Here is a 20,222-nt window from a genome sequence, read left to right as displayed (position 1 = left end):
ACTATGACTCAAGTTTGACTGTGATGATTTTGCAGTCTGCACTAAGCATGCTGTTTCTAAGTACTCCCATGATTGAACAAAGTTAGACAATAGGGGAAGCCTTTGTGGGATAATGTGTGGAAGAAACATGTATAGCTAAGTGGTAGTGGTGTTGAATGTCACAATTATTAGTATGCATGCTCCTTAGCCTAGTGACACTTTGTTAGCCATAACACAATAAAGTGTACTGAAAAGCAGACTGCAGTGAAGGGTACTAGTAGCTGTTAGCTAGTCCACTGTCAATCCTTAGCAAAGTGCAACTATATTTGCATTTATGAGGTTTCTGAATTAGCTGTTGTGATAGTCAACTTATTTCTAGATCTGCCGGGAGATCTATAGCTAGCTACAAATACCAGCACCATAACCCACAGCATGGGGTCATATCAGAAGGTAGCTGCTACAGATTTTACATTCATAGACAAAAGTGCTATAGCTGCCTTCTAAACTTGTAAAATACCAAAAGACTACAGTTTGCTAAATGGCTGAGTTGGTAACTACATGTTGTACTGAAGCTGATAACTCTAATAAACCAACTAATAAATTCATTTTAAAAACACTAATCACCTCTTATAGCCATAGTGGAAAACACTGCTAATTATCTGAAAAACAAAACCCACAATTAAAACTTTTGTAACTAAAGATGCAACTCACAATCAAAGCATTTTCTTGAACAACTCTTGAGGAAAAGGAAGCTATACTCTCTTGGAACAAAGTTGAACAATAGGTATAGTTACAGAGACATTATTTGTGTTGGTAGTGATGCATAGTTCCTGAGTTAAGTCTGCTTTTGAAGATTTAGGGTTTATTGGCCAAGTACTAACTTAGAAAGGAAAGGGGGCTACAGCCCCCTTGGCCCCCTCCCTAAATCCGCTCCTGTTTTGTTACAATTGTCTTGGAACATTTAAGTCAGTGAATGTTCTATTAGAGTATTTCACTATCAAGGGACTATTCTATTAGAGAATATCGATCTAAGGAACTATATATGCACAATGCATTATTGCAGTTTTCACTGACTGCTCTATTAGGGTGTATTGATCAATTTTCATGAGGAATTTAGCTCCGCATAATTATAGTTTCAAATATCCGCCAGCATAGCACTCTGGCCTATTATGCTTTTTATTATTTGATGCAGGTCTAAAAATGTTCTATGTGCTATTATTTATACACAGTTCCAGAGATAGAGACTTTCAGATCTAGACTTATGGACCACCCCTGGTCCCAGGGTTTGGATAACTGAGATTCAATTACTTAACTAATTTCATTTCCATTATGGTATCTTGAGCACAGTAGGGATATAACACTTCTTATTGTTTTACTGTGATTTAATATTGTGCACTACTCCAGCTTGTTTCAGTACTTTTTATCGATGTGCTATGGTCCCTATACTCTAGTTGAAAATTCCAAATTTTTCTGTGTACTCTTTCAGTTTATCTACAAGGAAATATATCAAACAATATTTCATATTGGATTTTCACATCAGTATGCATTTAATTAACAGGTATGTGCACATGCTTATCAGACTTTTAACAAAACAATTATATACTTTAATACATATATATTGATTCCAAAATTCTGAAAATTTGATCATGTTTCCTGCTAAGTGATCGTTTACAATACACACACACACACACACAAATATTTAAAATACAAATAAATTTAGCATCCACAAGTGGAACCATCAGCCTTACAACAGTAGTGTAGCCATAATAAATGCTAGTAAAAGTATCAGAGATTTGGACAAAATGATAGATTCAGCACTCCCTCCTCCACCACCGCCTGGGGATGGGGTGCCATTATTGTTGGGATCCTCTGGTGCTTCTTCAGTCAGGAACTGAGTACTGGGTAACATTTCATCAGGCAAAAATGTGGAGAACACAGATTGAGGAATATTGTTATCAGTGAACAGTTCAGTTAGTATATAAGTTTGATCCATAGCTTGATCAATGAGTGAGGAATAATCATATTGACCCGCAGGATTATCATATACCTGATCACTTATATCTCTTCCAGTGAAACTGCTGATGTATGTTCCCACATTGCCTACTCCATAAGAACACATTCCATTTGGTGCAGTAACACGTATTTGAAGTGTAAAAACATTTATACTGAAATCTGGACTGCAAAATTCTGCTATACCTATATAATTTACAAAAGAATAATCAGACAGACAGCATAAAGTACTACAGATGTGGTGTGGAGACACAATACTGCATAACTAAAACCACACATTCTTTGAATTAAATATTTATCCACACAAAAACAGCCAAGCTGTGAAAAAATGGTGTGGCCTTAAAAAGCCTGGGTGAAAAAGTTGTGAAATCAAAGGTGGCGGCCAAGAAATGGCTGCAATGATGTTAATGTTAATCAATTTAACAATGCACACAGCCATTATTAAACTTTTTTAGCATTAACATCACTGCAGCCATTTCTTGGCCGCCACCTTTGATTTCACAACTTTTTCACCTAGGCTTTTTAAGGCCACACCAATTTTTTCACAGCTTGGCTGTTTTTGTGTGGATTTCACTTCTTTTTGTACTTTATAAGGCCCCAAAACCAGCCTATGACTGACTTTGAGGTTTGTTTTTACTCACATTTCTTCTTTTCTATGTAGATACAATGATGATTATTAAAGACAGACTTATAAATGTATTTCATTGCATGATTTAATTCCATATTTCATAATATTATTGTAATACTCTAATAGAGTGCACATATTTTTGAGGACTTCTAATAGAACATACATAGAATGTTCTAGAACAATCTAGTAGTTCTATTGGTAGATCTATGAAATTACAAATGTTTGATTATAAGCAGATTTCAACTAGAAATTTCATTCATATAGCAGAAATTAAGTGAGGTGATCAGCCAAGGTAGCAGTGGTTCAGTGGTTAAGGATGCAGGTGTTAGGTATGGAGGTCCCTGGTTCGAACTCTGGTAAGTTTTTTTCGACATTTTTTACACACCTTTTTACCCTGCGGTGACTGCTCTATTAGAGTATCTCAATCCCGCGATTTTACACTTGCTTGGTTTTTGCTTTATAACTTGTTGCTGTAACTCTATTGCTATTCAAACTATCAAAAGGCACTGCTACAATGATCAGCCTATCTACACACCAATTTTCAAGTTATTTCTGTACTTGGTTTACCCTGTAGCCGTGACAGAAGTTTGATTTTTTTACGTGAATAAATGCTCATAACTCCTTGAATATTCCTCAGATTCAGAACAAACTTGGTACGTGAATCCACCGTTACACGCTCTTCATTTGTGCCAAAGATCGAGACAATCGAGTTACACGTTTGCATTTTACTCAAAGTGTGCAAAAAGAAATCAAAGCCCCCGTAGCCCCCCGTACGGCACAAGAAGAAAAAAAATAAAGAAATAAAAATGAAACTTTGAATGCCCATACCTCGCAAATGGTTGTTGCAAATTTAATCAAATTTGCTGTGTGGCGTACCCTACCTGGGGGACAGCTATAATGAAAACATGGTGTGCTTTGGAGAAGGGGCCATGGAGCTATGCACGCATGAAAAAGCTGTTTTCTTTCTTCCTGTTAATATACTCACGGCGTGATCGCCAGCTTTCTTGGCCACATGACACACTACCGTGTGTCTTGATAATCTCCTTAGACAATTGCAAGTGTATAGTTTGGTGAAGTTTCAACCTTACTTTTCGGAGTTACAGCCCTACAAAATAGCAACAAAAGAAAGATCGATTGTACAGCATGTATAGGGAAAATAAATTACAAGCACATGCAAAATCAGTTGTAACTTACGAACACAATGATGTATATACAGAATTGAGATTTAAACCATCCTGTTTGCCATGAATAAGGGAATTCATTGTCTGGTAAATGTTTTCTTGTATTGCCTTTCTTCACCATAAATGAGGACAAAATTAGTGAAGAATGATTGATAGTGAGCCATCTCTTCAACATGACATAAACAAATACCCATAACTTATATTCCCATTGGTTTACTGCAAAGAAACAATAGATCCTGTAGGCAAATAAGATTATATTCAGGTTTTTACCATTAGTCCCTTTCTTCACATAAAATAAAGCATGTAAAAATTATGGATTTTTAAAAAACTAATAGCGTACGTAAGTCGCCTATTATCGAATGGTAGGTATTTTTGAACTTAACACACTAGGCGAGCTACTCAACATACCAAAACCAATAAATGCTAACTAAAGACGTTTTGAGCTGTATGGACCACCAATACAACATTTACTACAGTTTTCTTTAGTGGTTTCTATTGGTAAAGGGTTCCAGAGGCTCCAGTGGATATGTGGTGTCACAAAGTAAGCAAAATTACAATTACTTTAACAAACATCTATAACTTCTCACCACAACAATGCACATACTTTCAGTTTGGACCATTCAGTACAACAGTCATTGTTCCTTCTGAATACCAAGTTTTAAGTAAATCAAACCAACAGGCCTCAAGTTATGAGCAAAACGGTAGCACCTACGTATAACAACCATGGTTTCAGTGTAACTTGAATAACTCATGAACGGCATATCCAATCTCCATAAAATTTCTTTCACAGATTGTTATCTGGTAGTTGGATATCCCATAGAAACCTCAAAGTAACAGGGTAATTCCCTAGTATGTTATTCATTGGAATGTGCGAACTGCTTGAAAATTGGTCATTGAGTGAAGTACGGCTGTTTGCTAATATGTACAGGTGTTTGAGGAGTCGTAAATGATAAGCTCTACTGTTTTGCGACTAACTCGCAATGTGTAGGTGTGATTTACTTATAACTTGGTATCCAGAGAGACCAAAGGCTGCTGCTCTGTTGAATAGTCCAAACTGGAAATTTGTGTTTTGTGTTGTGGTGAGGAATTATAAGTGATTATTGAAATGTGTTCGATAAATGGTGACTTACGCTACACATCTACTTTACCCATTGCAAACAATTAATGCAAAATTAAGCTTGCACCATTATGTCAGGTTTTGTACATCCAGTCACATATGCACATGTTTGTGTCATGTACGGCTCATGTTCACTATCACTAATCTTTAATTTGTTATAGTCAAAATACGGTGACATTATCAGACAAAGCTGAGAGAGAGGATACTTTTTAGCTAGAATCCTACTTGAGCATATACTTGAACATACTATATGTACATACAATAAGTTTGATCCAGAAAGAACATCACTTATATTTCTACAAGTACACAAAAAATATAGTATTATAGCTCATCAATAAAAAGTACTGAAACAAGCTGGAGTACTGCATGATATTAAATCACAGTAAGTCAATAAGAAGTGTTATATCCCTACTGTGCATTTCCATTATGCACAATAGGGATATAACACTTCTGATTGTTTTACTGTGATTTAATATCATGCACTAGTCCAGCTTATTTCAGTACTTTTTATCAATGTACTATGCTAGTTGAAAATTCCATTTTTTGTGTACCTGTTTTTAACTTATTTTGTAAAATAAAATTATTGTGACTAGTGAACCCATGCATAGCCACCACATGAAAAGAAATGACGCATGCATGGCCAGTTATCTTATCATCTGAAAAGTGATGTATCCATTACACTTCATTGTCAGCCATGTTCAACCCATTACACAGCATTATGAATCAAGAACTGTTTGAAAAGCACATCTGCAATCAAAGTAGCCACAATGAAAAACACGCCGGATGATTTCCATTACGAGGGAAGCCATCATATACTACTGCCAAATCAACACCTTTCACTATCAGCAAAGATGAATGGGACACCAAGGAAGACACTGGTAAGTCCATGAAGAATGCATTGTATGTATTGCGGAATGCCAAAAGGCACATGTCCAACTGAAGCGACGTCGAACAGTGAAAAAAATGAGCCACAGCCTTAATTGTTATTGAGTTACGCTTGTCTGAAGGCATCAGTCAGTTATTCAGGAAATCAATCACTAGAAAATCCCATTCAATATTTTTTTTAAATTTCATAGCAATATGTTGAAAGCATTTTGAGTCAATCTGAAGGCTTGTTTGGACTTAGTTTTACCTAACCAATACTGCTTCATCATTATCAGGGAAAAGTGAGGCTGGTTTTTGATGTTTTTAATGGGCCACGCCCAAACCTTTGTGGTCCATACTATACAGCACTATCGTACTGTATCATTAGCATATTCTGAATAATTCACATAAAAAGAAGTGACCAAATTACTAAAATTCCCAACAGACACTATATCATGCTTTGGGGATCACTTGAAAATGCAGTTCATTTAAAGGTGGGTTCATAACACATACATACGTACCACTTGATAATTCATTTCCTTCCAATGCTGTAAAGTACTGTTCTAACCCATTAAATATTGTCTCATTTATGCCAACATCAGGCAAAGTAAAAGCACGTTTACGTCTCATATTATGAACCTCTGGCACGCTCCTCTTGCCAGGTATGGTTGGTGGTGGCAGAGTAGATATATTGACACCACATGAAGTGAGAAGCTGATGGTAAAGATAAAAATACAATTATTGCACACAGTGTACAATTACAGGTATGGCATGTAAGCATGTATGCAACTTGAGTGCACAGTGGTAGGATTTGACTTAAAGCTGAAAGATTATAGTTATAAACACTTACATGTTTCCAGACACAAATTGGCCTATTTAAAGTCACCTGTCTAATCAGGATCATTTTTAGATTTCCTAGACAGGGTGGCTACATTGGAACTATAATGTTAATGTCAAACTAAAGAAACAGTAGTACTTTCAATACAGGTGGTCACTAATACAGGTTGCATTGTACTTTGATACCTTTATTGTGTAAAGCATGACCTTTTTAAGAGCAGGTACAATCCCAAACAGCAATAAAATTCCACTGCATACTAAAACATATATAATTACATCTATTGTGGTACCACCACAAAAACTTAATCAAATGACCGTATTACTATTCACAAAAAAATCAAGGAATTTTAAACAGCATTTTCAACTATGTACCTTTGAACCTCAAATAAGTAGATAATCCATAAATTATGAATCACATAATAGTCTTCAAACAGTGGGTATAGTTGGAAAAGGTTGAAATGGTAAACAACAAATAATTTTCATACCTACCTTTTTTACAGTAATCTTTGCTTCCAAATCCAGGCGTCATCTTTTGAATAGCACTTATGTAGAGTGTTATAGTATTTTTAAAAATTGTAAATTTAAAAATGAAGTAGGGATCTATGCAATAAAAAGTAGTGAAACAAGAGATGAGTGATGGTATTACAGCATAGCTCGGTGGGAAAGTTCCTACTTTGGCATTGAGCAAAATTATAGCTAATATGCCAAAGTAGGGACTTTCCCATCAAGCTATGCTGTAATACCATCATTCATCTCTTGTTTCACAAATTTTTATTGCATAGATCCCTATTTCATTTGTAAATTAACATTTAAAAAATTTTTGTTTAGTTTTTTGTTGTAGCACAGCTAGCTACAGTGTAACTTGTGACTGTTCCATTAGAATATCACACATGACTATTGCATTAGAGTGACTGTTGTATTAGAGTATCTTGGGTCAGCCAAAGGTGTGCAATTAGCTATACCAATAAGGGGTGAGGTCATCTTGTTTACTGGTAAGTAAATAGCTAGATTGATAAGAGGCATGGTCTTCATACTCTATTGCTATTAGTCCACATAGATCTTTATTTGATGTGTGTGTGGTTGCAAACCTATCGTGAATGGGATACCAATCGCGAAGTTGCAGGTATCTAGCTGATATATCTTTTATAGTAGCGCTGGGACTGAAGTCTTCTGAAATCCAGCTCTTAAATAATTCTGTGGTTCCTAAATATGCCGCTGAAAGATAGTGTTGATAAGGAAAATGAATGCCTTGATATGGTTTTGTTGGATGAAGAAGGCCTGATTGAAGATAAAAAAAGACAAGGTGCTGAAGGCCTACTGTACACTCATCAGAACCCCAAAAAGCACATCCTACTGGTGAGTTTGTTATTGTGGCATAAAAATGGTGGTCATGCGCTGCTTCATTTGGCCTCTAGTTATAGTCTTGCGATTGTGGTCAGTCAGGCAGCCAGGCAGTGAGACTAAAATTCGAGTTTTGGCAATTTAAAAAAATTCTATATCCGGCCCCCTGTGTTTTGTTATATTTAATACTGTATTATATAGAACTAGTACTATTCCGTAAAGGTGATTTTTGTCACATAAGATGTCTCTAGAATGATTTTCAAGGGCGGAATTTGGGTGACATGTGAAACATTTTTTGGGCAATCCCTACTTTAACTGTACTACCGTACTGTTTGATAGAAACACACTCACATTCACGTGAGGTGTTATAAAAATGCTTATGAAACACTGCTAGCTGTACTATACTGCAAACAAATTAATGCTGCTTGCATAGCATGCAAATTGATATGGCTAACTATACGTTATTCTGTAACTTGTAGCCAGTTCTGGTCTTCTTGACAGGTGGCTACAGTATTCATTGGTAACAATTGTCGTAGTTGAACATCACGTGACATCAAAATGAGCCTGACCAGTATGAGACAACTCGTCATATAAATGAATTACAACTGGCAGTACAGACCTGTTGTATACAATGCTTACTAAAATAAACACTGCGCCCTAAATGAAAGTCAGGGGCATTAATGTATGAACGTGGCAAACATGGCATACATCTTATGCAGCAGGCTGCATTGTTCAGTGCTTCTGTGTTTGGTAATGAATTTCGTTTGAATTATAACAAATGTACACTTTGCATAGCACCTGCACAAACAGTGTGTGGTACACATGACACTTCACAATGACTTGACTTTCTCTCCGTTCTCTGTTCCATGGCATAGATCATTGAGTGTATCATCATTCTAGAAAGGCAAATTGCTTCTTTTCCACTCAACTATATCAGTGGTGTATGTGCCTTGGGTGTACAGCGCTTTCCATAATAGACTAAAATAATACGCTTGACAGCTGAAACGTCATGGAACAAAATCTCTTACCAGTAGAATCTGACTATATGTACTTGAACACTGGCACAATATTTGAACTCCATTTTAAATATTTTAATTACATGTCACGTGCATCTCTACTGATGGTGTGAAAGGGACCTACATACATCACATGATGTCTTTCAATTGGCCTCGGACCTTTGTCGCACTTGTTCATAGTCAGGATCAACAATGTGGCATTATACTATAGACTATCAGAGTTTTTTGTGCACTGCCATGAATCTAGTGTAGCGTAACTAGCTCCTTGTGATGGTTGATGATGGTTGGGCAAGAAATTGTGATGGCTGGGAAAATGCCTGCTCATTCCCCATGCCTATGTGGAGTAGAGGGCAAGAGGTAATTTACAAATTAAAAGAGGAATACATATATGGATGAATTAAGCCAAATTATGAGCCATCCAGATCTCAAACTGGCTAAATGAAAGGAAATTTATAGCACAGGTCATTTACAAATTAAAAGAGGAATACATATATGGATAAATTAAGCCAAATTATGCAGGTCTCAAACTGGCTAAAATGAAAGGAAATTTACAGCACAGATCTTGATTCAACACCACAGAACTGTACAGCCACATACAACCATCCCCAAGTTGGCCAGAACTTCCTTTAGGCCCCAGACTGCTCATACAACTTGTCAGTGGGCTTGGGAAAGCTGCCAGCAAATGCCCAACACTCAAACCTGGCTGATTTTGACAGTGAAATTTGTTAGTGTAGCTTTGATTTTGTGATGTATTGACGTACAATAAAGATCATAACAATTTTAGTAAAACATTCTTGAATCTCACAGAAGATATTTGTGTAACACAAAACAGTTGTATAGATGTAATTCCATGAAGTTTGAAAGGTATTTTTTCCTCTTCCATCACACGCGTAATTGACAAGAATTATTTTGCATCGATTGTGTTTTCATCTCGCTCCACCATTTTAAAAAATTGCAGTCATGTGGTATACTACATACTGCATGATGTGCCATGACGTGATGAGTCTTTTGAAGTTTATCCCAGCACTGTAGTGTAAATGGGGACAAAGTTACAGCAGGTTTTCTAAGTATAAACAAAGAATTTGGTTTAAAACGATGTTTTAACACCTTACTATAGTTCAAGAAAGAAATCTTTGTTACCATCGCGATCGCCAATCTATAACGAATAAAATGGCAGTTGATTCATGGATACAGTACAAGCGAGCATCAAGTTATAAGAATTTGAATGGAATGGTGTAAAATCTAATGTGTAAGTTTTGGGCATTTATGGATGCAAGCACCATAATTATGTAAGGCTGGTTTCTTTCGTGAGAAAGTGCACTGCAAAATACAGTAGTATTATTATAATTGCAGAACCTCACACAGTACGACTGTACTGCATAATCCTGAAAAGTCATTTCACTTATGGGCTATATGTAACAGCTATACCACGGGCACCAGTACTTTGCCTGATATATATGCACGCGTCCAAGGGCCGCAGGCCCGAGGGTAAGTGCATATATACAGGAAAAGCACAAGTTCCCATGAATATGTTCTACTTTAGGATGCAGATTTACTTAATTGGCAAAATCTTTAGTTGCTATGCCCTTCTCTTGTATAGGGAACCAAGTAAGCTGTGATTGTGGGATTCAATTTTAGCTGTGATTGTGGGATTCAATTTTAATACATCAAACTACTTGATTTTACTTTTGCTAAAATAGTGATTTTAAGAGACTTATGTTTCTTTTAATTTACAAAAGTAAAAACCAAACTACTGTTAATGTATTAAAATTGAATCCCACAATCACAGGATTTTTGGCTAAATTCACTATATAAGAGAAGAGGATAACGGTATAACATCAAAGAAATCTGATGATTTCTGGATATAGCGTGCACTCCTATTAGGTGTGCAATGTCTCAAGTTAACGAGATATATACCACTTTAGTGTGGGCGTTCAAAGGCACCGTTCGGGGTTTAACTCACATATTTCCCAGGAAATATCAAGATATTGCACAGGAAATATCATGGGAAAGTGGTTTGCCAATGACTTTGATACCCAGCCAGTTCAAAGAAACGACGCGCTTTGACTCGTTATATTGAGCTTGTATTGTGGGACTCATTTTTGTAGTGGTTGCTAAGCTGAGTATATTTGCTACGATAGAATAGTTGGTTGTTACTAAAGGATAATGAAGGCACAAAATAATTGTTAGGGTGATTGTCGATGCATATTTCTACCCACCGCGTATCAGCCTTTGACCAGACCACGGAACAGCAAAGCTACTACTGTTATGTTGAAATAGGTTAGTAACTTACAGTCCTAAGTACTTAACTTAATATAATAACTTACTTACTGTCCCAATAACGAAGTTAGTTGGCTTAACTTAGTACAAAAATGATAACAATACAAACTTCATCCCATGATCGCAAGTTTTCTAACATTGCGTGTTGAAGCACAGTAACATATTAACGACGTTTTAACGTATAACTAATGTTCTGATGGCTATTAGTCCACTCTATTAAAACCATCATCGATCTTCAGATGTGACTGTATAAAACAAATGAGATGAGTTCTCAGTAGTTCTTTCACCTATTAGGTGAGTGCGCCTCAAGTGATATATATACCACGGCTGCTTGGTATTTGTTGATATTATACACCAGCAGCTCTCGGGATTTGGGTGTATATATCAGCAAATCCCTCGCAGCTGTGGTATAACTATTAAATACACACTGGTGGCAGTGCATATATCTCGTTAAGGCAGTGTGTAACGAGATATATGTACTGCCTTAACGAGATATACGCACTGGTAGAAGTGTGTATATCTCATTAACATTTTAAGCCAGTGCAATATGTGATATACGTGCACTGGTTTTCCTTTGATCTAAGGTGTGGAAGTAGTACATAGCTATTTGTGCTATAAAGTTCACACCCAAATAGTAGCCACACCGATTTTTGACAAAATAGCTAAGGAGTTTAACTAAGTAAACACATTACCGTCACCATGTTGGAATTTTAAAAATGTCATAAAACTATTGGTGGGATTGTGTAGCCTACAATGTAATTACACACAGTACCAAAACAAGCCATGCAGATATACTAGAAAAATAGGGTCACTATCAACACTTGCATTGGTATTGATGTATACTAGTTAACGTGTATGAGTAGTTGGTATATATGTACATACCTGTGTGGCAAAGTCAATACTGGTAAAGTCTGTGTCTTCAAAGTTAGCTACTATGCTGTCATACAATATTGGAATACGACGGATGTCAACAGTTTCAGTAGCAGCATCTTGGGCTCCAGCAAGACTCTTCAAAATAGCTACAATTTTAGTGACATAACTACAAACACCCAAATGTCTACAGGCCAACCAGGTTTACAAGTGGGATTTTCACCTACAATGTATACATGTACATACTTATGGGCACATCTCATATTTTTTGTGTAATGAAATGTACTTGTCAGCAAATTACCCATTAACATATCTCACTTATTATGCAGCTGAAGCAGAGTTTAGAACAAAATTCACTGTGTCAACACAGATACAGGTCTTCTTGACAGTTCTACACTTTCTCCTCAGCTAATTCTTCAGCCGGTATCTGTAAGTGACTGACGCTGTATTCAACCACAACTCAGGCCAAAGGACTTAGCTACTACAACTTAGCTGCAGGCACTCACAAACACATATAGTTATGACCACATTGTCCAATAGGCCCACTGATTGTTTTAATAGAAAAGCACACTGAGTAACATTGGTTTAGGCCATGTCCTACTGTGTAAGTATGTACACAAACATTAAAGTATCTAATTCTTACATAAGGTTAATCTCAATGAAGTGTCAAGTTGAGAAACAGCTTGATTGAGTGGGGAAATACAACCAGCCACTATTTCAACACAACGTCCAGGGCACATCAGCGGCTGGCCACTGCAGAGAGGACACAGGAAATTTGCACTAAACACATCCAGGCATGTTTCTGAAAAGGCGAATGAACGAACACTTGCCAACAGTCGGTGAAACAGGTTGGGCAGCTGTAAAATATACTAAAGTACCATACAATCAATTTAACACTCACCCTCTGTATAAGTCCTACTGCCCTTGAAATGTTGTGAAACAATTCAATCAACTCAGCAATTTGATCAGTGTTTGTGTACACATTATTAAAAACAGCTTGGACCCCACAGTCGGTCTGTTGAGAATTGAGGCCAAGAGATATTCCACTGACGGAAACAGCGTCCACGACTTCATCAAAATAACTGTTTGACACAGCACTGAAGTAGTTGAAAAAAGTGTTTGTAAGGTTGACTGCAGCACTGCCGTTTAGGGCATCAGAAATGTCAGACATAGCAACACCAATTGCAGCAATGAAGTCTGCATTAGGAGATGATATTGGACTGAGGAGCAATGGCCTTATATTGTTCTGGGTGATGTCCAACAAAATGTCTACAGCAACAGTGGAAACATACTATACATGTACACACAGGACGAGGCATTCTCTCTCTCTCTCTCTCACACACACACACACACACACACACACACACACACACACACACACACACACACACACACACACACACACACACACACACACACACACACACACACACACGACGCACACACGAAAATAATATACATACACACATATCTACAAGCATCCACACATCACTAACTATCTGATATCTCTTGCACAATAAGTGAAACCCTCAACGTGAAAAGCTAGATTATTGTGTGTAAGTACTTGCATATACATGGATGGATAAGGGGTATGTACAAATGTTTAAAAGTGTAGGATTTTGAGTACTGTACTATGCAAGACAATCAAATTCCATAATTTCCACTTCAATAGGCTATTTGCCTACATGCATATATTATGTATAAAGTAAAACAAATAATATTATTACCATCAATCTCATTTCTTAGCCGATCAATAGCCACTTGTGCACCATCAAATCCACTGACCAGGTCTAGAGTATCACCACCGAGAGCGTTTCCAAGAGCACTGTTAAACAAATCAATTATACTTTGACCACAACACTGTTGGCCTCTCACAGCACAAGATGTTAGGGAAGAACCTACAATGTATACACACATGCATATATGTCAGTGGTATTACATATCCTACCGAAACCATGTACATTTTCAAAGGGGGTTGTAGGGGGTTACAATCTTAATTTAAAATTATATCAACACTTTATGGACATGTATCAAATGGAATGGTGCTATCGAACGACGATACGGTAGTACCGTTTAAGTAGGGATTGCCCTGAAAATTTAGTGCACAGCCCAAAATTTCGCCTTTAATAATCACCCTAGAGACATTTTACGCAACAAAAGTCACCTGTACGGAATAGTACTAGTCCAAATAATATATAAAACAGCATTAAATATAACAAAACACTTACAGGTGGCCAGATATAGAATTTTTTTTAAATCACCAAAACTCGAATTTAGCACACGACCACCATTTTCACCACAATAACAAACTCACCAGTGGGATGTGCCTTTTGGGGTTCCAATGAGTGTAGGCCATCTGCTAGGCCTGAGCCTATTATGCTTTTGAAATTGCCTATTATGCTTTTGAGCATTGCTCCAGAATTTCCCCTATTATGTTCCAATTATGCCCAGTTGTGTTCCATTATGCTCCAAATATGCTCATATAAAATTGTGTCTTGACTGCTCTATTAGAGTACCAAATGCACCTGTGAACGTTCTATTACAATATTTCATTATGCAGTGACTGTTCTATTAGAGTATATCGATCTTTAACTAATCTTTTTTCACAACGTAGCTGTAAATCTGATTTTTACCTTGTTTGCACACTATCCCATTCTGCATCATGTAAAATAGGCAGAGTTTCAGCTTCTCTGATAACCAATGCACAAAAATTTTGCCTATTATGCTGATTCTTTTGGTTACCTATTATGCCCCAAATTATGCTGGCATAATCGGCACAGGCCTACCATCTGCACCTTTTCTATCTTTTATCTTTAATCAGACTGCTTGTCTTCTTCTTCATCCAATGAAACCATACCAAAGCATTAATTTTCAGTATAAACACTTTCTTTCAGCAACATAATATGTGACCTAATTTTTGAAAACCATTGATATATGCACATTTATCAAGATTATTTTTATTGGTTCTTTGCTGTCTACAGAGTCAGAAGAATGGACTGGCTAAGTTTCAGCTCCATATGGTAAGCAGTTTGGAAAATACAACAGAAGACAGCTGGATGAGCGAGTAAATCAATCTGTAAACAAGAAAATAATCTACAGGCGCTTACATAAACAATCATAACTTACTAATACAACAGCGTATGGAAATGAATCTTTGCTCATTGTATTCACTATGAATATGTAAATTCACTGAGGTATAGTTTTTGCCAAAGGTATTCTGTGATCCAGAAGGAAGGCAAATTTATTGAAGAAAGATCATCGTAAATTCTTCGTCAACAAACGTCTGTAATTCAGAAACCCACCTGTGTATGGAAATGAAACAGGGATTTTTGAACAGGGGAACACGATGATGTCCAGGATTTATCCACTGGAGTGTCAATTCACCAACCAGCAAGGCGATAAAAACTTGCGTAAACTTTTTTCTAGAGCTTGTGTTTTACCGATTGTTTTTAAAATGCGTTAATCACACAAGTACTACCGTATAGTCTAAATATTTTGAGGGGGAAAATTTTTGCTGATTTCACGGTTTTGGGGATTATCAACAAAAATTTTAACCTCAAACTACTTAGACTTCCATATAGTCTTATACATTTTGCAAATTTGCAAAAAAATATTTTTACAACATTGCTCAACCTCTAAATATTTGCCCCTCAAAATATTTAGGCTATACGGTATTGTGCGTAGATCAACGGGTTTTTTTTAAATTAGGTCACGTATATAGACACCACAAAATTATTTCAAAGCTGAATTTCAGAAGCGCTTCAGTCCCTGCCCTACTATAAGTAGCTAGATATCTTTGGGATCCCGTTCGTGATAGATTCACTACAAAACTTTCCCACACAACTGCTCAAAAATAGAAATCACGGTGTAAGACAACTGCAAGATTCATAAACTTATTGTCTGCAATTTAACTAATAGCCAATTAAATCAGACTCATGTGACTAGGCTTGGGTGTGGTCACTAATGATAGCTACACTGTCTAAATTGTGCCAATCTATACAGAATGGCAAAGATTACATTGGTAGACATTGATATAAATAAACTGCACAAGGTGTCAAGTGTTTAAATCTTGTGAGATTGACGTTATTTATTTGCCTTAGCACTTTTTAGTTTTGTTTTACAGATCTTGACAAAGAAAATCTTGTTGTTAGCTATACTTTATGGTTGTTTTCCAAGGTAATTTATTATATTTCCATTTTTAAGAACTTGGGTTTGGCAAGCTATATAGCCAAGGTGTGATTTCTGGCAAATCAGTTTGCCCTATTTTCCAGATGGTATAGAGTCATGCATTTAAATTAAACCATACTTCTTATGTGCAGAAATAAAAAACCTAGCTCACCAATCAAACTATCAATGCTTTTAGATGAAGGTTTACTCATAGAGGAAGGTTGAACTCCAGTATTGTGATAAAGGATCAAGGCTACCGAGAGTTATTGTTCGTAATCTTGGATTTTGCAATAATTTCTATCCCAAGAAGGTAGTGAAATTTACCACCACTGCAGCTGTGTCCAACATGTAACAAATTTTGAAGATTTCATTTTTTTCACATTGGTAACCCTATGTACAATCTTGTGCATGTCTTGACAGAAGCTAGCTATTCGTCTTCACTTTTTTTTTCTCTGTTGCATCAGTATAACAGCTACTGCATGCTTTACAGTGGTGCCCTGACAGCTACTGTCATGTCAGGCCACTGTTTTCCACATTTCACGTAAAGTAGAAGTAATTTTCATTAACTAGTTATGCACCTATCAATGTTATCCCCCACCTACCCCCTCCCGGGCGTAATGGGGGAAATGATGGGGATTTGACTTTTTGAAAAATCTAATTCTCCACCCTTGGGGGAACAACTAGTGGTCAAATCTCCATGTAGTATGGCTGTTAGGTACTTTAGGAAACAGGTCAATTCCTTTAGCTTGCAAGTTAAAACAAACGCCTAAAATTTCGAGCGGTCAAATGCTCCACTAGTGGGGCAGAGTTTCAGATCAAATCAGGTCAAAATCCCCCACTAATCCCCTAGTAAGCCCGGGAGGGGGGTAGTGGGGCTTAACATTGATAGGTGCATTAGCTAACCGTCTTATCAAATGCAGACGCCGGAGGCGGGGCACACACCGTGATATAGCTACAGCTTAAACATAGATACACCAGCCCCAGTTAGTATATCTATGGCTTAAAACGTACAGTATTCTTTAATCATAGAGTAATGTATGCTTTTTCCTCACCATCCTGAATCCTAAAAGCATTCGGAATGGGATACGTGCGCTCCAAGTTAGTACAGTCCTCAGGCATGACAGCACATAACGCAGAGGTCAGCAGCGACGCAAGAACGATCAAGTGACTCACTGCCATCTTCAATTTGCAATTGTAACCAATTAATGGGCGTGATCACACCATCTATGGATATATGGCGTGATGTCCTGCCTGAAAATTTACGAATATAAATCAGGAATCTGTGGTGAAGTGGTCTCTGACGTACAGTAAACAAAGAACTCGACGAAATTCGAAGTGAGTAGTACTAGTTTTGTTTACCTTTAGCTTTACTTTGCATCATTGTTTACACGCAGATTGGCTTAATTTTGTTTGTCTCTATCATTTTCCCGCAGGTGTTAAAATGGATTTAGTCTTGGACGCATGCGATCATTTCGTCCTCACACCATACCTGTATCCTGCTAGTTTTGAACCAACTGACTGGCGTCGCCAAATTCTCAGCCTATACCTGATCACAACCATTGGCGGCTATGTGATGTACTTCACCTTTTCGACCTTTAGTTATTTCTTCATTTTCGACCGATCACTGATGCAGCACCCGAAGTTCCTCAAGAATCAAGTGATGCTGGAGATACAGTACACTTCAACAATTGTACCTTTCATGGCTATTCCAACTGTTGCAATGTTTCTGCTAGAAGTACGTGGCTATAGCAATTTGTACAATGGGGTAGAGGGTAGTATATATGGCTGGTTGTTCATTGTGTTTAGTACTTTCACATTTTTGATGTTCACTGACTGTCTGATATACTGGATACACCGTGGTCTCCACAGCAAACTGTTGTATAAGCATCTCCATAAACCTCACCACAGGTGGTTAGTGCCGACACCCTTTGCCAGCCACGCCTTTCATCCGATCGATGGTTTCCTGCAAAGTCTTCCATATCACCTCTACCCCTTCCTGTTTCCATTAAACAAACTACTATATCTTGCCCTATTTATCTTTGTTAATGTTTGGACTGTGTCGATTCATGATGGCGACTATCGTGTACCTGACCTATTAAAGCCGTTCATCAATGGATCTGCCCATCACACAGATCATCACCTATTTTATAACTACAACTATGGCCAATTCTTCACTCTATGGGATCGCATTGGCAGCTCATTCAAGAATCCCAGTGCTTTCGAAGGTGAGGGTCCAGGAGATACTGTGAGGAGATTGCTTGCAGTGAAAGATAATTGAATCACAAAGTATATTTTATCTATTCTGCAATATTTTATTCAAAATTTTAATTGAACTGAATTACTGTTGTTATGTTGTCAAAGATTGAAATGCTTTGGATCTAAGTGTGTTAATTTTCTATTATCTTTCGATTATATGCTTATGTGTTGCATGTGTGAAGTTTATATGAAATTTAATTCTATCTGTGAACATGCAGATTGTCCTGCCAAGGACAATCAAGAAAGAAGCCAAGGTGACATACACAGTTATTGAGGCTGTTGCATTAAGTTATGTCATCCACCTTCTGTTAAAAATTAAAACTCATTAATTTGTAGATGCCAGGTGGAGCTTATAGGTAATATCACCCATTTTATGTATGCGGTGCCTATAATTTCATTATAATAATGTGTAGCGAAACAGATGCATTTTGGGCAGCAAGTGAATAGTGATTACACACTCATAGTTGGTTGTTTTATTAGGGTATATTACTGCTCTATTGGCAAGGGTAGCTAATTTCAATTGTGACATATTCAGTGTATCATGCATCCTGTGAAACAAAGATATAGTGAAAGGGCTCCAATCCCTAATTTGATACCTTTCTGCTATATTCATTTAATGCATTTACACTCCTCATTCAACGCCTCCCTCCATCATAAAATAGTGCGTTGCACCATTACATAGCTTTGAGCACCAACAATATCACAGAGATGGTAACCTGTAACATGCTGAGCACAAGGTTAGACTTGAACCAAATATAATTTTAGATGCGTTTGAAACCTATTATTTAAAAATCAAGCTTATGTTGAGTACAATAATACGATTTCAAATCAAGGTTATGTTATGCTCAAGAACTGACTGTTTTATTAGATTGTATCAGTGTTCCTGACTGTTGCGACTGCTTCATTAGAGTATGTGATCTTGTTGCTATAAAGTGTTTGCATTTTTGAAGTTGTAAAGTGTTGATTAGGTCATGATTTGTCACACATTGTGCATTTAAAATATCTTGTAAATTGTACTATTGTATTGACATGTGTCTGTAAATGCTATAATATCCCAATATTGACCTGTGGGAAGACAACACTGATGTTTGTCAGTTTGATGTTATAACTTTGCTAGCCAGTTTTTCTTAACATTATGCCAGCGTAGCTAGCTACTGTAATTAACTGTCACAAGCTGTATAAACCATGTACGTATCCATTAAAAAGTCTACAGTATCTAGCTGCTTGTGAGAGATAGTATACCAACTACCCGACTTGGAGGAATTTAGCCTAGTCATGCTGTGTCTCTGACTAAATTTTATGTCATTGTACTGAAATAATTCTGTTTGCTCTAATAGAGTAATAGAACTATTTTTAAAACACATGCTCATGCTATAATCAAATATATAAAATGTGTAATGTAGCTAATACTGTGCACTAGCTGTAACTCCTGTCTGCAATAATCATCAAGCTCTAAACCCAGCTTATTGTAGCTATGTTTATATTTAGGGTATATGAATTTATTCATTATTACTGAGCAGACAGCACTGCTGGTATGTCCAGAAATACAAAGAGAAGTGATAAAACAGCCAAGCTGTGTAAGGCTTTAAAAACTACACATAGAAATCAAATGTGACACCTAAGAATGGGCTGTGATGATGTTATATCATGATCATTCAATCACAAACATGATCAGT

At 36.9% G+C, this 20,222-nt stretch overlaps 2 protein-coding genes across 2 annotated transcripts; one reads left to right on the top strand and one right to left on the bottom strand.

Annotated features, from left to right (window-relative positions):
- Positions 1-1,475: 1,475 nt before the first annotated feature.
- LOC136254277 (uncharacterized) lies at positions 1,476-17,628 on the bottom strand. The gene is made up of 7 exons (XM_066046946.1): positions 17,343-17,628; positions 13,851-14,021; positions 13,025-13,392; positions 12,767-12,980; positions 12,136-12,272; positions 6,301-6,493; positions 1,476-2,175 (listed from the first exon to the last, which is right to left on the bottom strand). The coding sequence occupies exons 1-7, from the start codon at positions 17,467-17,469 to the stop codon at positions 1,724-1,726; spliced, it is 1,662 nt and encodes a 553-aa protein (XP_065903018.1). The 5' UTR covers positions 17,470-17,628; the 3' UTR covers positions 1,476-1,723.
- LOC136254278 (lathosterol oxidase-like) lies at positions 17,507-18,757 on the top strand. Its single transcript, XM_066046947.1, has 2 exons — positions 17,507-17,625; positions 17,724-18,757. The coding sequence occupies exon 2, from the start codon at positions 17,732-17,734 to the stop codon at positions 18,566-18,568; it is 837 nt and encodes a 278-aa protein (XP_065903019.1). The 5' UTR covers positions 17,507-17,625; positions 17,724-17,731; the 3' UTR covers positions 18,569-18,757.
- The last annotated feature ends 1,465 nt before the right edge of the window (positions 18,758-20,222 follow it).

The sequence above is a fragment of the Dysidea avara genome, chromosome 4 (genome assembly GCF_963678975.1).
Source record: "Dysidea avara chromosome 4, odDysAvar1.4, whole genome shotgun sequence".
Classification (NCBI taxonomy): domain Eukaryota; kingdom Metazoa; phylum Porifera; class Demospongiae; order Dictyoceratida; family Dysideidae; genus Dysidea; species Dysidea avara.
Note: the sequence above shows the minus strand (reverse complement) of the source record. Positions and strands in the feature narration are given on the sequence as shown.

What these genes read in the sequence shown, in the direction of transcription:
- LOC136254277 (XM_066046946.1), bottom strand. Translation starts at nt 17,469, where the DNA reads ATGGCAGTGAGTCACTTGATCGTTCTTGCGTCGCTGCTGACCTCTGCG. An exon ending in TTCATTGAGATTAACCTTAT is followed by an intron (nt 12,273 to 12,766) that starts GTAAGAATTAGA and finishes CTAAAATTGTAG; the next exon opens with CTATTTTGAAGAGTCTTGCT. An exon ending in AGGAAATGAATTATCAAGTG is followed by an intron (nt 2,176 to 6,300) that starts GTACGTATGTAT and finishes TAAATTATATAG; the next exon opens with GTATAGCAGAATTTTGCAGT.
- LOC136254278 (XM_066046947.1), top strand. Translation starts at nt 17,732, where the DNA reads ATGGATTTAGTCTTGGACGCATGCGATCATTTCGTCCTCACACCATAC.